Below are 17,758 nucleotides of genomic sequence, written 5' to 3' on the forward strand. Positions count from 1 at the left end.
CAGGATTAAAGCACAGCGCTTCAAAGGGAGGTGGGACTGCTGGTGGAAAAAACGCTGCAGCTGAGCTAAATGTTAACCAACACCAGAATAAACCACGCGGAAGGACCTGGAAGTTTTTACGCTCTGGCTTTAAGATATTAAACGCTTAAAAAAAAAAAAAAAAAAAAAAAAAAAAAAAAGAGAGAGAGAGAGAAGATTCGGAGGGGAGGAGGCGCTGTGGGTGTTGGCTTGGGCGGTGTGACTCGCTGAAGAGAGCCTGCTGTGTGCAGTGCCGGGCTGCCCTGCTCTGCCTGCGGGTGACCGTGCCCAGGTGACCTGTGCCACCTGCTGTCACGGCGGCACAGAATCGCTCCTAATGATGCCTCGGCCAGCCCCGCCACCCCCGCCTTGCCGTCAGTAGAGCCGTCCGAGGTAACGCTGCCGTCTCTTCCTGCTGTTCCTTCTTTTTTGTTTTGTTTTGCATTCTCCTCACCGTGATGTTTTTCATCTCTAACACCTCTGTCACCTGTACGTTTTCAGGGCACTAACTCCTTAATATGCGGGTTAACCAGGTCGCTTTCTCCTGTAAGTAAGACTTGACTGCTGTATTTCACACAGACCCGCAGGTGTATATTCTTGCCTCTCAGAGGTTTTCAGTGCTTTTAGGGAGCCGCGGCCGGTCCCATGCACGCTCTCGGACCGGGGCCTAGGGGACAGACCTGTTCGTCTCCCCGCCGCCCACCCACCAGGGGGGTTTTAGCGGAACGGCCGCGGTTTGGGAGCAGATTTTAATTGAAATCTGCATTTCGGAGCTGCGCGGAACCTCGGTGTCGGGGCGGCTGTTTCCCGCGCGGCGGGGAAGGCTCGGCTCCCGGAAGCCGTCAGGGTCACTCCCGGAAGCAGACAGGGAATCGGGGCCGGCAGGAGCCGCTATCCAGCCCGGGCTCCTGCTCCCGGCGTCTCAGAGGCAATCGGCGGGCTCGGGACGGGGCATTCCTTTTCCCGCGGCTGCCTGTAGGTTGAACGTTTTAGGCTGATTTCAGATACAAAAGTGTCTGGAAACACGCGCTTCGTCGAGTCAGCCCAGTGACCTGGAGTTGCAGTCGGTGAATGGAGCTCTTATTTCACTGATAAAAACTGAGTGTGTTGAGCAGGAAAAATGTGAGATTAGAAGTTGTTCCGATGTCCCCTCGTTGTGTTTGGAGTAAGGACCCAGCTCCCATCCCGGCTGTCAGGCATCCCTGGATCACAGTGGGCTCCTACTTCCAGCCTGCCGTGAGGAAACCCTGTTTGAAAAGGAGCTGCCCACACCTGTGGTCAGCGCCAGAGGATGTTCCGGAGTAGTTCCCAGTACTCGAACCACGGGGAGATTTGACCTCCATCGCTTATCGCAGCCATTTCGCTGTGAGGACTGGGGGATCATTGCTCCCACTTCCTTGCACGGCTGCGCCTTCCAGGAAGGAACTTTAGGAGCTAAAAAGAAACAGCAAGGTCTGAAATGTTGGTATTGACAGCAGCCCGTGGTGAGATGCTTTTATTAAAATTGGGGAGTGGTAATTAATAAAGCTTTCTTGGATGGGGTTAAAAATAAAAACGATATTTTCCATAAAAATAAGTTGCCCTTCCTCCCTGTGTTGTTTTTGCATTGTGCACTCATAATGTTCCCATGTGTGAAGGAATCTTGTGGTGCCTGGGGGCATGGTTTAGGGTGATTATGGTGATGCTGGGGTGATGGCCATGATGATCTGGGAGGTTTCTGCTAGCCTTGATGATTCTGTGTGATTTTAAAGTGGTTTGTCCTAGACAGATTATTGTCCTGATTTTTGGATGTGCTAATGATGACAGTGGGGCACCTCCATAGGATACTGTTGGTCAGGGAAGGGAATACAGAGAAAATAAATATTACAACAAGAAAAGATTTTTCCACCTGAAAAGACACCCTGGCGGGGGGGGGAGGGGGGGCTGGAGTTTGGGTTTTTTTGGTGGTGTTTTTGTTGTTGTTGTTGGTATTGGTTTGGGTTTTTTTGTGGGGGGGGTTGGGTGGATGGGTATTTGTTTGTTTGATTTCTTTTTCTTTTGTTGTTGGGGTTTTTTGGGGGGGGTTGGGGTTTTTTTGAGGTTTTTTTGCAGGGGAGGTTTGTTTTGGCTTTTTTGTGTTGGGTTGGAGTTGGTTGGTTGGGATGTTTGTGGGTTTTTAAAGTTTAGTTTGGTTTGTTGAGGGTTTTTTGGGTTTTTTTGGGGGGTGGTTTTTTTGTTGGTGTTTTTGTTAGTTAAATGATCTTGAAACTTGGAGCCTCCTGCTTCCAAATTAGCTTCTAGCACACGAACACAAGAGCTGGCAACTACCTTAGGAGCCCTAGGCTCTGGCACAATATTTATTTGAGGGATTAGGGACTGCAGTTTGCCATCACCACCACCAAAAACTGTGTCTCAAGCCAAACAAAAAATACATCCTCATAAAAAAACTAACCCATGTAATGAAACTTGGGGGTTTCTAGTAATGATCCCATAACCAGTTCTCCTGCCAAGATGCAGTCTTTCTTGTACTTCAGACATAAAACATAATAGATGATACAGAAATAAGTTATTTTTTTCTCAGCAAGTATTTTAAATAAAATCTGGCATACCCTGCAGTCTGGTCATGTAGCCAGGTGGCTCTCAGAGGGCTTCTCATGATCAGGATGTCATGGGGAAGTCTGGTTTCCACAAACTGGATTGAAACAACTGATTTTTATGAAAAAAATAAAATCAAGAAACTCCTTAATTGACTTGAAATGACTTAAAGTTTTAGTGGGTGTGCTAAATTTTATCTTGAATTTAGACACAAGTATTTTTTAGCTGCATGAATAGCTGCATCTCTGTTTTCTCAGTCCTATGGCATTTGGAAGCTTAACTGGAGCTGTGCTGGGTTTGTGCACTTGTCCTTTGGCAGGTTTGTTTCCATCAGTGCCTTGCTTCATTGGAATGTGACACATGGAGTCTTGATATTATAAGTTGGTAGGAATAAAGAGAAAAAATCAACAGTAATACATCTGATTTTGATTTCGGCTTTTTCTAAGGTAGAAGCATTAAGAATTATTTTGCTTTCTGTTTTATTCAGGGCTCAGAGATGGATTCACCAGAAGGAGCCACAGCTAGAAGTGAGCAGAAATTCAGGTAACTTGTGTTCCAGAGTTGATACAAAACTTTCTCTTAATGAAAATCTGAAATCACATTGGGAATAAACTACTGAATATCGAATACAAGAACAACATCATGCCTGAAAACTTGAAATTATCCCGGTAGTTTCTTCACTGACCAAGTACTTCATGCTCACTTAAATTGTTTAGTAGGAGTAAATAATGAGAGGAAACAATTTGGGCTAAACGTAGCAGGAAGGCATGGGTCATCAAGCACGAACTTGTAGGCACTAGCTGGCAATCACATCTACATGTTTATTGCTTTGCCTGAGGCCATTTCAAGTCGAACACCATAGTTTGACCTAGGTAGTTTCAGATGATTGTGAAATAAGAGGTGTTAATCATCCTTATTACCATGTTACCAGGAACTAAAAATCTGTAAAGGTAGCTTGGAAAGTCAGGGGAGTTCTGAGGTTCTGTACTACTGAAATCCTTGTTTGTACAGAAGTGATTTTACTGTATGGTTTATATGCATTTTCACTTCTTTTCTGAGTAATCATGAAAGACAGATTTTCCTCACAGTTCCCTGTGCTGGTTTGTGCAGCAACTATGGATGTAACACCAACACACCTCCGAGAAGGATCTGTGGGTAGTAATGTCTAAATAGTGTGTTGGATGAACCGTTCATCTGAACCAGCATGACTGCTATGTTCACATATCCTACAGAGACCATAAATGAGAACAAAATATTCCACTTTTTCCCAAAAAACCCCCCAGAATTTATTTTCTTGAAATACTGTGACTTGTCCCTTTGAAATAGTTCTACTTCCTTTCTATCGCACATGTATTAATTCAGTCATGGACAATCTTTTGCCTACTTTTTTCAAGATTTCATTGGAAATGGTGTTTGGCTGGCCCAGTGGCAATTGTCAATTTGGATCTCAGAGATATTAGTGATTTGAAGTTGTTGCCTTTTTTTGGCTGGCATTAACCATGCACATTTACTTGTCTGAAATGGCAAAAAGCCTTCAAGGCCATTGTTGGTTTGGGGGAGGCCGTGGGCTTCTGTGGCTGCCCATCTCATCTTGTTGTGTAGGAACAGAGAACTCTGTTCCTGCTGGTTGGTTGGTGTTTTGCAGAAGCTTTAATGGCTCAGATAAACTTCTGGAGTCAGTCCCTGAGCTCTTCAGGCAAGCCAGGAAATACGCCATGAACAATGAGCACTTTTGTTTTCTGTGTTCAAGAAAATTCTTAAAAAGTCTTGTAAGAAAGCAGCCTCAGGACCTTCTCCTGGTAATTGGGACGGGGGTGAGTGCTGCAGTAGCCCCAGGAATCCCGGCACTCTGCTCCTGGAGAAGCTGCATTGAGGCTGTCCTTGGAGCAGCTGAGCAGCTGGAGGTGTTGCACCCAGGGGATGTTGCTGAATTCCGAAAGAAAGTAATCAAAGAGAGAGACCTGCTTGTGGTTGCACATGATCTCATCAGGAAGATGTCACCAGTGAGTATGTTTATAACCTATGTTAATTTCTAAAACTACTATGTACTTTTGTTCTAAGGAAACATGACTTCCAAAAGTTGAATTTTTTCTGGTAAAAATGGAAATTTTGTGGGTAATCATACAGCACATTGTACATTTTGGAGAGGCTAAAAAAATCTCTTGAGTTTTAGTATAAGTTAGCATTCATCAGAATTAATGCAAACAAGAGTTCTGACTATTAAGTATTTGCTATAATGTTCCTGAGAAGTGAAAGAAGAATTTCTAGATTTGTGGCTATAACTGGAGTGACCCTGAAAGTAGAGGTAGGCCTTGAGCCTACTGATGACCTTGGGCCACACACTGTGAATCACTGGTGCAGCTCACGCTTCCCTGAGGACAGCCCATGCATGCCCAGTCTCAGCCATCCATCTGAGTTTCCAGAGGTTTACAAACTGTGTTAGGACCTTTGCCAAGTCTCCTTCTAGCTGAAATAATCTGGGTGACAGACATAGTGCTAAGTGTAGGCTGGGGTGAGCCTCTCTCCAGGCCCAGTGGGACAGTAAGGTTGTCTGCATGTGTTTGTAGCAGATTTAATAATTAATAAAGTTTTCTGAACGAGGAATGAAAAAACAGAACACCTGCAGCCTCCCCCTCCCCTTAATGGTATATCCCAGGGATATCCAGGATATATTGAATAGCTGAATACTGATAAAATACTGATGTGTCTGAATCCAGGGTAAGCTAACTTTAGTGTTGCTTTATTGTGTCTGTATTACAAGCTCTCTTGAGAAACTAAAACAATTGTTTGGAGCTACACTAAGTAGAGGCAAGAGCACTGGAACAAATTGAGATTTGATTTGGTACTGTTCAAGCCCTCTTTTAGAGAAATGTTTTGGCATTCAGTAGCCAGATGGCATGGGTTCCTGTGGGAGGCAGTTGTAACGTAGCACATGGGCCTGATGGAGTGTTCCTCTTCTCTTTCCTCAGCGTACTGGGGACGTGAAGCCCAACTTCTTCCAGGATTGCTTAATGGAGGTGTTTGATAATTTAGAACAACACATTCAGAACCCTGTGGTTCTGCAATCCATCCTGAGGCTCATGGACAGAGGCACAATGGTTCTGACTACAAACTATGATAATCTGCTTGAAATATTTGGTCAGCAACAGGGTAAACCTATGGAATCTTTAGACCTTAAAGATAAGGATAAGGTACGATTGAGAGCAGTAAAATTATTAGACTTAATATATGACAAATCAGCACATAAGCTGCACTGGAAGATGTTTTCCTGTTTAAAGAGTCAAGACTAAAAGTTGTTAATTGGTAAAGCATGTCTGTAATCTACAGCAGATGCCCAGACATTTCTTTTACATATCTCTTTATACTGAATAATCTGGTTACAGTTACCAAGGAGAATTTCAGTGACATGTTTGTTAACCAGTTCCCTGCCATTTACTGGAAAAAACCCACAAATTATTTAACTTATGTAAAGTCATTGTTAAAACCCCAAATAGAATTTCACCTGGTTGATAGTTAATTTGCTGTTCATACCTTTTCTGTCAGTGCTGCTGGAACTTGCTTCTTGGTTGACTGGCTGTTTAACCCAAAAAGCCAGAGACAGCTGCAGCATTAGCCATCACCTCTTTGTTACAATTTAAAGTGAGCTATGTAATTAGTCATTACAATCTCTTGCTGTAGGAAGGTGCAAAAGGAGTTGTTTCTGCTTTAAGTGGTTTATAAGTCAGTTCAGCTGTATAGTTTTGTGGATTCATGGTGAGTGTGGCATATTATAACAAAAGGATGCATCTTGCATGATGTGCTTTAGGTTCTTCAGTGGGCAAGAGGCCACGTAAAATATGGAGTTCTTCATATTCACGGCTTATATACAGACCCCTGTGGAATGGTGCTTGATCCCTCGGGATATAAAGATGTCACTCAAGATCCTGAAGTCATGGTTTGTGTGATCTTTAAAATTTTGACTGTGTTTTGCCTAACAGTTTTCTTGTAATGACTGCAGACAAGATACCGAAGGCTCTGTTGCACCATATAAATTAAATACTTGGGGCCCAGAGGAATTATTCAGAATTTTTCAGAAAGGTGGCTCTGTTGCAAAGGCAGTCTGTGCCCTTGGGTGCTGTGGCTGTGTAAATCACAATCAAACCCCTCAGCTGGATATCACAGTTTGTATTTATCTTTGGAAAGAACAGGAGCCTTAAAATACTGAACACCAGGACAAGGATTCATCATCATACGATTGCTAGGTTTCTTAGGGTTTTAAACTGTTACCAGCTCTGGATCCTGGATTTAATGTCATCTTAGCTGTCATAGGAAGTCAAACATTTGGTCAAGAATATTCATTTTCCTTATTTAGAGATTGACCTAATGGGAACCCAATAGTCTGTCATCCTAATTCTTTTGATTTAAATTCCCTTACTGGCAACACTTACATTCCATGGAATGGCTTGGGTTGGAAGTGACCAAAAGATCATCTTATTCCAACTCCCAATTTTGTATGATAATTTTGCCTTTTTTTTTCATTTTTTTTTCTTTTTTTTTTGTGTAGGAGCAATGGTTATAAAATGTCAGTTTAGCCTGATCCTAAAACATTTACTTTTGTCAGTTCACTAGTGAGGTTCTGCTCTGCTGGTCCCTTCTCTGGCTGATGTATTTTAGAAGTTCTGACCTTTTGTCTACTCAAGTAAGTGTGGCTCTTCTGTGTTTCTATTCCTTCACAGGAAGTTCTTCAGAACTTGTACCGAACCAAGTCTTTTTTGTTTTTGGGTTGTGGAGAGACTCTGCGTGACCAGATATTCCAAGCTCTTTTTCTTTACACAGTAAAGAACAAAGTGGATCTAGAACATTACATGTTGGTGCTTAAAGAAAACGAAGACCACTTTTTTAAGCTCCAGGCAGATATGCTGCTGCATGGAATAAAAGTGGTGTCCTATGGGGACTGCTTCCAACAATTCCCAGAGTATGTCCAGGATCTGACTGCTCAAATCTGCAAGCAGAGAAGTCCAGGTAATGTGGCCTCTTCAACAGCACAGTCTGGAGCAGGTACTGGGCAGTTTGCGCTGCCTGAACACTGCAGCTGATTCGAGGCACTGACCTCGTGTGCAGCTTTGTTGCTTGTGAGGAACATGCAGAGTTGGAGCATGTGGCCAAACTGTAACTAGATGGTTTTTTTTGAAATCTGTGGATTTTGGAGGTCTGTGGATTCTTGCAAATTTAATCTTGAATTCTGAATTTGCCTATTTGTTAGTATTTGTTAAAGATGTTAACATGTATTTATGATGTGAACTACTTCAGCTTATTGAGTATTACATTATCAGAAATCTGACTTGTCAGGAAAAAAACCTAAGAGAATTGAAGGGATTAACTGGTGGGATAAGCTGGTTGAGCCACAATATCTGACTGAGCATGGAATGGGAAATTAAGTCAGTGCATCCAATAAGTGTTTGGCTTAGTACAGTTAGGGTTGTGAAGAGAACGAAGAGAAAGAACTGTATGTCTAAGGAAAGAGATTTCTTTAATGTATTCCAAACAAGGACAGTTCCGTTTTGGTTTATCCAGAGAACAATAACTAAATGACCTTGGGAAGAATTGCTGTTCAACAGCTCTTTTATTTATCATTTCAGTGAAACTGATTTGTCTAAAATTATCCCCAGGTGGTGCATAGCTGGAACCTTTTCCCTGAAAAGTGCATGCCTGAATTATTATCCCGATTTTTGTGACCTGATGATATTCCAGTTAGACTGCATTATGTTATTCTTGCCATGAAGGCTAGGAAAAAATATTTACCACACCATTGAGATTTCAAGAAGTTTGTCTGCAGTTTGTTTGCATCAGACTTGCAAGAAGAGGGACCTTACTCAGACTTGAAAATCTCTTGATCTCATTTACAAGTCGAGATCCCAAACAGAACCATTTTCAGGTGTGCTGAACTGCTCTGTACATCACAAACTGTCAGGGTTTGGGTTTTTTGTGCCTATTTACAATCTCCCTTCTAAAATATAGCAGGAGGAGTTTGTTAAAAGGGTTATATGAAAGAAATGAGAAATGCAGGCCCTGATGCAGATTGGGGACTACAGGCCCCTGGACACTCACTGGAAAAGGAACACAGCAAACTGCAAGCAGTCCAGGAATCCTGGAATGCGTTGAAGACCACTTCCTAGGAGAGGTGATGGAGAGCCTCAGAGGAGCAGAGGAGAGGCTCAGCTGGACCTGAGGTCAGGGTTGGAAGTAGCCTGGGCTGTACCAGTCATGTCCTGGTAGAATTCTCAATCTGCTAAACCATGATGAAGTTGCTAAGCCGTATTATTTGAAAAACTGTGTCAACTGGGGAAGTTCCCACTGACTGTGATGCCTTTTCCTGATCTTAAGAATCAAACACGGTTAGAAGGAAAAAAGGGATTTTACTTCTATATTTATTTTAAGGATCCTCAGGTGCACCACGTCCAGGTGGAGTGCGCCGAAATGCACACCTCAATGCACACCCACAATAGATCTCGTATAACATTATAGGTCTTATTAATTAGCATTTCTATCAAAGATTCTCTAATGAGAGGCTCGAGTGAGCCCCCCTCCCCAAGGAACCTTCCCCTGCATGGTTTTATCTTAGTTTACAGAATGTGTTCTGGAGAAGACCTTGGTGTCTGGGGCTTTCTGATCCCTAACTACGAGGCTTCTGAGATGTTTAGTCTCCTAGCTTGACAAAATACGTCTAAGAATGTAGGCTAAAAAACACTAAGAATACAAAAGCTATAAAAAGGTAAATAACAGGGGTATAAAAGAAAAGGCAAAAAATCATCATGGCATCAACCGGAAAAGAAGAAACCTAACCCCCATTTTTAAAAAGGGAAAAAAGGGAAGACTTGGGGGATATGGGTAAAAATGGGCTGGATGGTTACACTCAGGGCTGTGGTCAGTGGTTTTATGTGTGGATGGAAACTGATGACAAGTTGTGTCCTCCAGGAGTCTGTGTTAGGACCAGGACCTTGTAATGGCTTTGAGGGGGATGTGGACAGTGAGCTCGAGTGTGTCCTCAGCAGATGACAGCAAGCTGAGCGCTCTGGTTGTAGGGAAGGGGTCACATCCATAGGGACCTTGATAGGCTGGAGAGGTAGGGCTGTGCAATCACCAAGTTCAGCAAGGTCAGGGTCCTGCAACTGGGTCAGGGCCATCCCAAGCACAAATCTAGGCTGGGGATGAGCAGATAGAACAGCCCTGGGGAGGACTTGGGGGTGCTGGTGGGTGAGAGCTGGACAGGCCCCATCCCAGAAACCTCCCTGTGCTGGGCTGAGCCCCCAGCACGGGCAGCAGAGGAGGGGGGGTTCTGCTCCTCTGCCCTGCTCAGGTGAGACCCCACCTGCAGAGCTGCCTCCAGCCCGGCGGTCCTCAACATCAAAAGGATGTGGAGCTGCTGGAAGTGGATCTAGAGGTGGGCAACAAAGATGATCAGGGGCTGGAGTACCTGTGCTTTGGAGACAGGCTGTGAGAGCTGGGCGTGTTCAGCCTGGAGAAGAGAAGGCTCTAGGGAGATCTTACAGCAGCCTTCCAGTGCCTAAAGGGGTTCCCAGAGAGCTGGAGAGGGACTTTTGGACAAGGGCATGTAGGGATAGGATGAGGGAGAATGGCTTTAAACCGAAATGGCATAGATGTAGATTAAAGAGGACATTTTTTAATGATCAGGGTGGGGAGGCCCTGACAAAGGTTGCCTGGAGAAGCTGTGGCTGCCCCATCCCTGGAAGTGTTCAAGGCCACACTGGATGGAGCTTAGAGCAACCTGGGATAGTGGAAGGTGTCCCTGACCATGCCAGGGGGTGGAACTGGATAGGCCTTAACATCCCTTCCAACCCAGACCATTCTGGGATTCTAAATACAACCTTGCTGTTTTGGGATGGTGCGTAAGAGTATAAAAACTTCCTGGATGCTCATGTGTGTTGCTGATGTCTCTTACACTTCTCTAGATGCTGATCAGGTGGACAGCACAACACTCTTGGGTAAGTAATGTTTTTATTTTCACAGAAGTTCCATAATCCTACCAACACAAGAAAAATACCCCTCTTATTTCCAAAGTAATTAAATAATTACTTCGGAGAGCTCTGAAAGTTTGCTGAATGCTCTCTTTTTACTCTCTGGTTTTCTTTCTGCCTATCAGCAGGTAACTGAAGGCTTTCAGGTAACTGATGGCCTTTTCAGGTCTATCAAATGACAAATGATAGCACGTAAAAGCTATAGAAAATATATATAAATAGTTACTAATATTCACCAGAGTACTCCGAGGTAATACTAAAGTCAATGAGATTTTTGGCTTAGATTTCCAAACACGGGTTTCTGTTCCAAAAGCCTTCCTTAAGGAGGCCAGGAAGAGTGAATCTCAGTTGTGTGGTACTGAAGGCGATTTTTCAGCTGAGCTGTTCAGGTGGTGGTGTGGTATTTCTGTGAATAAGTCATGCAATAATACATTCCAGTTGATGGAAAAAATATAGCAAAACTTCCCTCTGAAACAAAAAGATTCCAATCCTGAGAGATCTGGGCTGCTGCAGCCAATATCAAAATTATACAGAAGTATCATTTGGTAATGCATGTAAGGGCCTTTGGCAGTGCGGGAGGTGAAACCCCTGCTCTGTCATAATCAAAAAGTACACAAGAGGTCCAAGACACTTGTGTGCAGGTGTGAAGTCAGAAATTAGTTTTGTAATTTCAATGGGATTTTACACTTATCTGTCTCTCAACTGACTTCATAAATCCCATTTTCAATAAAATACAAATAAGCGGAAGAGAAACAAAAAACTTGAGTACAATTTATTCCAGCCCCTCTTAACATCCCTCTTAACAGTCCCTCCTTTACTAACTTGTTAGCACCATCCTTAGTTTTACCTGTATCTTGGAATACAGACCAAGTAAAAAACCTCAAGAGGATTATTGTGTGTAATATCCCACAAAATCTATCTGGAGTTTTAAGTGAATGTTATGGTTTTGAAAGAATTTCTGTTCCATTTATGTTCCTTTCCAGTTACGCGTTTTATGTACTTCCAACAGCAGTTTACACCAAGGATTTTTATTGCAGACTTCAAGAATGGTTCAGGTTGGGACCACTGGATTAGTCTATTTCAACCCTCCAGCTCAAGCTGGGGCCTTTGAATAAGGGATCTAGACTCATGTGTGAGCTCCACAGGTGTTAAATTATCTTTGGCAAAAGGCAGCTGGATCCTGAGCTGAGTCCCTGTTGCTTGTGAGAGTACTAGACATCAGTTTTGGGGGGAGAGCTTGAGCCCAGACTTTTAGCAGGGTTAATGTTACAGGTAATTCAGAATCCAAATACAAGAACCTCTTCAGAATCCAAATACAAGAACCTCAGGGGCCCAGGATTATGTTTATCTCAATAGCTGGTGCTTGTAATAAAAAGTACACCAAACACATGGATGTAGCAATATTAATTTGTTTTCTTTCCCCTCTCCCACCCCAGGAACTTCGTGTGTGGACTGTGCTAAAAGGAAGTTAGGAGAAAACAGCACCGATTCTCCCAAGAGGATCAAGCAGTCAGATAATGATATACCCACTCTTGAATGAAAAAATCCCAAACACTCAAGGCCCACCCCAGAAGCTTTTTAACAGTAGGTGTTTTACATCTGCTGCGTGGAAAGTTTTGAGCTGGTATTTCCATGGTTTTAAGTGGAATAAAATTGTACATACTAGCTTTTTCTTTCCTAAAGCTGTAAATGTGTCGTGTGTGTAAAGCTTGAGAGTCAAATGAGTCACTCCCCTGGCACTGCCAGACCACTCAGGCAGGACCTGCAGGGTCAGATAGAAGCAGATGTAACTTCTCTTTGCCTCTACATGAAGCAACCTGGACCAAACTCTTCCCCAGGTGAAGCCACACATTTGAATCTGTCAAAAGTGCTTCTTGGCACACCTGCTTTTGAAACAAAGGGGTTTCAGTTCTCCCATTGGCTGAACTGAAGGTGGGTTGCTGGATTCTTCAGGGGTCATGCAGGCTTCCGTCTCTGATCCCCAAGTCCTGAGGAACAGTGATGTTCCACATTTATGGAACCCACAGCCTGATGACCCACCTGCTTTCCACTTTTGGCACGAGGATTTGTTTTCCTTTGTGTGGTAAGGCACAAGATCACCTGGGGAGGAAGGGCTGGAACAGTGCAGGGACAGACTGCAGGGCAGGTGCTCCCTGACCTCTCTGCAGTGGGTTCCTGTGGAAATGTTTTAAATATTGTTACAGCACAGACTGTTCTTGGACCGCAGGTAACAGAGTCCTGCAGTGAAATGAAACGCAATCAGTATCAAAAGGAGCCATCTGCAGATAATTCCTAGTAAGTTTGCCTTTGGCTGAAGTACTCCAAGGGTGAAGGTAAGGCCCAGCAGTACATAGTATTTCCTCCACCTGTATCATCTTGACAGCAAGACACAATTCCCACTGCAGCTGCCAGCACTTGTAATCATGTGTAGCTTTCCAGTCAGCTGGCTCTCACCTCAGTGGCTGCAGGAGAGCATGTCCAGGGCTGTTCCTTGTGCTGATGCCAGCACAGGTGTACCTGGCAGGGCTGAAGGATTGCTCCTGTCTGGTTTCCCTGTGGCTGTTTCCTAAGATTTCTGTTAACACCTTCTGAGAGCAGGTCACATTGTATTGGGGTTTTACAGGGAAGGCAAGGGGTGGGTCTGACAGGTGACTTTTCTCTCTGAACTGTGGTTTGGCAGGTCTTTACTCCCTTGTCACACAACCAACTCCTGCAGTTCCCTGGGACAAAAAACTTCAGTGAGGTGTGCTGTTAGGATGCTGCTGTGCTCCTGCAGGACTTCAGGCAGCCCACAGCCACCCCGGTCCTCTGAGAGAGTCTATTTACAGCAAAATCACTTCTGAAAATTGTCTTTCAGCAACACAGAGTGTTATCTGTGAGACTACCCTCTAACATACGCTTTTGCAGTCAGCATGACCTGGCTGCTTTGGAAAGTGACTAGTCAGGTTCTTGTAGATCCTGATGATCAGCTCAGAACACTTCACCTGTTGCTTCAAGCTGCAGCAAAATCCATCATTTGCACTGAGGTATTTATGACCCTGATTACTACCACTATTTAAACCCTAAAGTCATGCAACTCCTTATCATGTGCTTGAACTCGGGTCCACAATAGAAAATCCCATCACTCCCTTTGGTAAGGATCAGCTTACAACCAGCACTGGTGATTCTTCCCAACTGCTGAACTGCAGCTTGTCCAGCAGCCTCCTGTCTCAAGGCCCATCTATTGTATTCTCAAAAGCAGAAGAGTGAGGGGTTATGTTATCTCCTAACACACACATCTGTCACCGGATTCTGAATTAAGGCACTGATGCTGACTCACACCTCTGAGTACATTATTTTATTTAATGCTGTGTAGCAGTAACACCAGTATTGGATGAACATCTGTATTCCTGTGAAACACCTCAACACTCCTGCTCAGACATTCTTCCTCCCTGAGGCAGGATCCCCACAGGCCCAGCACAAGCCCAGGGTTCACAGCACAAGACAAGGCAGGTATGTGTAGGCAACCCATGGGACAAAAGGAACCTGCTCTGTGAACACAATATATAATTATTATGAACAACTACAAACCAAGGGGAACATGTCAGCACACACAGAGGTGGAACATAAGCCAGATAAAGTGATTCCAGCTTTCAGTTTTTTATACCCAACTTCATTACTTTGCTGCTTAGATGAAAAACGGCCAGCGAAATAATTTGAGTGTACTGGGACAACTGCATAACAACAAACCAATACATTTTTATAAGGCTGGTGGCTCTATAGCATCTGCCTCATTCTTTCCACTTCTGTGCAAACTGAAATACCTCAGAGGTGAAATTTTTCAAGGTTACATCACAGCTCTAGAGCTGCATCACAAGTTTATTTGTACAGTTAACAACTAATACTTGCGTAAGGTTGTAGTGGAAGACTGAAGTCTTTCTGGTTGTCACAGAAGTCACCCAAGAGCACATTCCAGTACCTTACTGTTTTAGTAAAGAGGAAATAATCCTATCTGAAGGCAAATGCAGCTACAACAAAAGGTCCTGACTGGAGCAGTGAGTACCTGAACAGTGTGCTGGCACTATGGACTTTTCCTAAGAAAAGCGAGAGGCTTGTTCTTTGGGATACTGTACTTACAGAAATGAACCTGCAGCCCTTCTTCTTACAGCCAAAATATTTGGAAAGAAAGCTTTGGGTATCAGTGTGCACACCTCAGGAACAGCCTCGGCCTCTCACTCCTTAACAAAACTGCATCAAGGAGTAACAGCTGATTCCCTTAATATTTTGCAGAACTGCTTCATTTGAAAAGTGAACATTTCCCTGTCAACTTTTAAGAACCACATTCAAACTCAGGTTTGCAACAGTCAGCTGTGAACCCAGTTCCTGCTGTCACCTGGCTCTGACACCATCCATGTGCTATTCAAAGACAGAACTGCGGCTCGGCTTCTCTGCTGTGTCCTGCTCTTCCCCCTCTGGGTACTCTGTAAGATCCAGGGTCAGGACTTGGCTAAACATAATATCATCGTGCTGGGAAGAGGGAGGATCACACCATGTAATACACTTCTGGTAATTGAAATAAGCATTTCATAACTATGAGATACAAGCATGAGCTTGAGTTCCCCAAAGGATGTTCCCCGGAGCCAGTACCTGCACAGCAGGACACACCCAGTGTGTCACCAACTGTGTGCATGACTCACTGGAGCAACACTTCAGGTGTGACCCAGCACCTCAACAACCCCATGTGCATTATTTAACCGTAATTAATTATTACCTCAGGACACACTCCAATCAATGCATCTGCCTTGCAATAAAACTCTTCCTTCAGGGAAATAACTATCATTTGGAACCGTTCATGTGCCTGTTCTCTAATGAAACTCGAGACCTTTGGAAAAAAACAAGTATTTCAGTTAGTTCTGGCAGCCTGAAACAGTGCTGTGATTACAGAATGGTGAGGGAACTGAACTGTGCTAGCTGTAGAATTCCGTCATGAAGTAAGATTGATAAAATGAGAAATAAACCAGTTTTAAAAGCCAGATATTTTGCATGGCTTTAAGACAACCCCTCAGATATGCTGCTTTTTGAAAACATTTAAGAAAATAATGGTTCAGTCCAATGAATAAAGCTATAAAAAGACACCAGTGCCCATGAATAACAATTTTACTTAACGTAACTAGAAAGGAAGGTGGAAATTCCTAAATAAGTTTTTAAAAAAAGTGTGAAAAGTTTGCTACTGGCTGTATAATAATCTTAAATTAGTTCACTGCAGACAGCAGCAAGTTTCTCAATGATAATGCAACATAAAGGTACAAAATATAAGTTACGAACTGGTGAGTATTGCAATGTCCCCCAATATAAATTAAATGCTGCATAAAGGAAATCCAGTACATTTTTCATGAGCCCTCTGCCTGCACAGTTCTATCTACACAACAAGGAAATTATTTTTTAATGAAAGAACTGTTGTTAGTAAGTTATGGGAAGAACTGTCTTTAGCAAGTTACAGACTTCACAATAATTTCAGAGTATAGTTCCAATTATTGAGGAATCTGCTTTAATACATCATCAATCTGAAAGAATGGAAGGAAATGGATTAATTTCTCAGGATAAAAAATGGATACCCAGTGAGTACCAGCAACAATCTTTTACACAGCAGTGTTGCTCACTTCCAGTATTTAATTTTAACTATGTTTAAATTGATAAATCCAGGTGCATAGAGGCAAAATCACCTCTTTGTTTCCAGTGTTTTGACAAAAATGTTGCTCAGCACATCCTTAGGTGTAGAGGGGACCTCTCTTCTGCCAGGCAGAATGACCCTCCTCAGAGAGGCAAAGTGCCCTGTGCACTCTGTTAATCATCATCAGCTCTATTAATGCATCATAGGTACCCTATATGGAAAGCTGGCAACATCCCAGAAATCCTCACTTTCATGCAGCGTGTATGGGATTGGGGCATGTCTAATGGCAACAGGAATTTACTCGGATTAATAAAGTCATCCAGGTAACAACCAGGTAAGGGCATGATCTGGGTCCCTGCCCAGCTCCAAACAGAGCCAGGAGACATACCAGACAGCCACCCCAGACAGCTGCAGAGATGGGCAGTGCTCATCACCTGACACACCACAGCTTCCATGAAAGGCAGAAATGTGGAGTTCAGCAGTAAATGGTGTAACAGCAAAGGAAAACCTGGAGTCAGCCTGCATTGCTCCGGGTCATCAGCCTTGAGACATCTGAGCCCAGGAAGAACAACATACAGAAAACATAACACTCATATTTAACCAGAATACATCATCTTAGAGTGGTCCTGAGGGAGACTCATAAGTAGAGCAGTATCTGACAGAAGCTCAGATCACAGGGGTGCTGTGTGATGTGTAATCTTGTTGTTACCATGTCACTGAGAGCCAAACCCGAAAGCTTCCTTAGGGATTTTCATTATAGCCGCATTACATCCCATCTGATCTTGCTCAAATTGCATCAAGTTAAAACAACCTCAGGGCCTGGGTAACCTTGTGGACCTGCATCCCAAGGAATATTTATGGAATTCAGGTTCAGGAACCTCTCAGAGCGAGTCAGTAACCTCCAAGAAGGAACTGAATTCTATCTGGCAGGCACAAGTGGTAGAGCTTCCCAGCTGGCTATTCCAGAGGTACCCTCCAAGCAAACTCTGGGGTACTCAGCACATCACAGTTAATGCCATCAGGGGAAAAACCAAAATGTATGGTGTTTAAACAACTGCTTTTGTTTGTTAGGCTCTACCAAAACTGACATTAGCAGTAATGCCAGTAGAAATACTGCTCTCAAAAAAAATGCTTCCACAGAAGAAAATCCAGGCTTATGTGGAAAGCTTTAGGATTCCTCCCTACAAACAACGCTCCTGTTCTGAGCCTCCCCCTCTCAAGGGCTGCCATCCACAGCTGCAATCTGCTGTTTGTGCTCCAGCCTCAGTTCGTGTTACATTGAACAGTTGCTGGCAAAAAGGGAAAAAGTAATTGAGAGGGCAGGAAGGTGTTTTAATCAAGAAAGTCATGTGACTAAAATGACAGGAGTAACACCTTAACTGGTGCTAATGCAAAAATAGTTACTAGGCCAATTGTATTAAACACTCCAGTGACAGAATGACTTGGTTGCCACATGCAGACGCACTCCTTGCTACTTCTCAGAGCCAAGGGAACTCCAAGG

The 17,758-nt window shown here is 43.5% G+C and overlaps 2 protein-coding genes across 16 annotated transcripts in view; one reads left to right on the forward strand and one right to left on the reverse strand.

Annotated features, from left to right (window-relative positions):
* The first annotated feature begins 212 nt into the window (after window positions 1–212).
* Window positions 213–17,399, forward strand: FAM118A (family with sequence similarity 118 member A). 15 transcript variants are annotated; one of them, XM_048300938.1, is made up of 8 exons: window positions 213–411; window positions 3,080–3,135; window positions 4,238–4,595; window positions 5,562–5,783; window positions 6,398–6,526; window positions 7,308–7,593; window positions 10,542–10,574; window positions 12,044–12,272. In XM_048300938.1, the coding sequence occupies exons 2-8, from the start codon at window positions 3,089–3,091 to the stop codon at window positions 12,145–12,147; spliced, it is 1,179 nt and encodes a 392-aa protein (XP_048156895.1). In that variant the 5' UTR covers window positions 213–411; window positions 3,080–3,088; the 3' UTR covers window positions 12,148–12,272. The 15 variants fall into 15 exon arrangements, 13 of the variants coding, with proteins under 13 accessions (XP_048156895.1, XP_048156899.1, XP_048156903.1 ...); XM_048300942.1 differs by having other exon boundaries at window positions 214–411; window positions 4,343–4,595; XM_048300946.1 differs by lacking the exon at window positions 213–411 and adding an exon at window positions 467–564 and having other exon boundaries at window positions 4,343–4,595.
* The window catches only part of SMC1B (structural maintenance of chromosomes 1B), a 29,622-nt gene continuing 26,866 nt past the window's right edge, over window positions 15,003–17,758 (reverse strand). Inside the window, exons 24-25 of the mRNA XM_048300935.1 lie at window positions 15,358–15,468; window positions 15,003–15,113 (exon numbers count right to left, since the gene is read on the reverse strand). Coding sequence (XP_048156892.1) covers window positions 15,003–15,113; window positions 15,358–15,468 — 222 coding nt within the window. The remainder of the gene's footprint in view (window positions 15,114–15,357; window positions 15,469–17,758) is intronic.

This window comes from Corvus hawaiiensis, chromosome 4, assembly GCF_020740725.1.
Source record: "Corvus hawaiiensis isolate bCorHaw1 chromosome 4, bCorHaw1.pri.cur, whole genome shotgun sequence".
In the NCBI taxonomy this organism is placed as follows: domain Eukaryota; kingdom Metazoa; phylum Chordata; class Aves; order Passeriformes; family Corvidae; genus Corvus; species Corvus hawaiiensis.

What these genes read in the sequence shown, in the direction of transcription:
- FAM118A (XM_048300937.1), top strand. Translation starts at nt 4,092, where the DNA reads ATGCACATTTACTTGTCTGAAATGGCAAAAAGCCTTCAAGGCCATTGT. An exon ending in ACCTTAAAGATAAGGATAAG is followed by an intron (nt 5,784 to 6,397) that starts GTACGATTGAGA and finishes GATGTGCTTTAG; the next exon opens with GTTCTTCAGTGGGCAAGAGG. An exon ending in GGACAGCACAACACTCTTGG is followed by an intron (nt 10,575 to 12,043) that starts GTAAGTAATGTT and finishes CTCCCACCCCAG; the next exon opens with GAACTTCGTGTGTGGACTGT.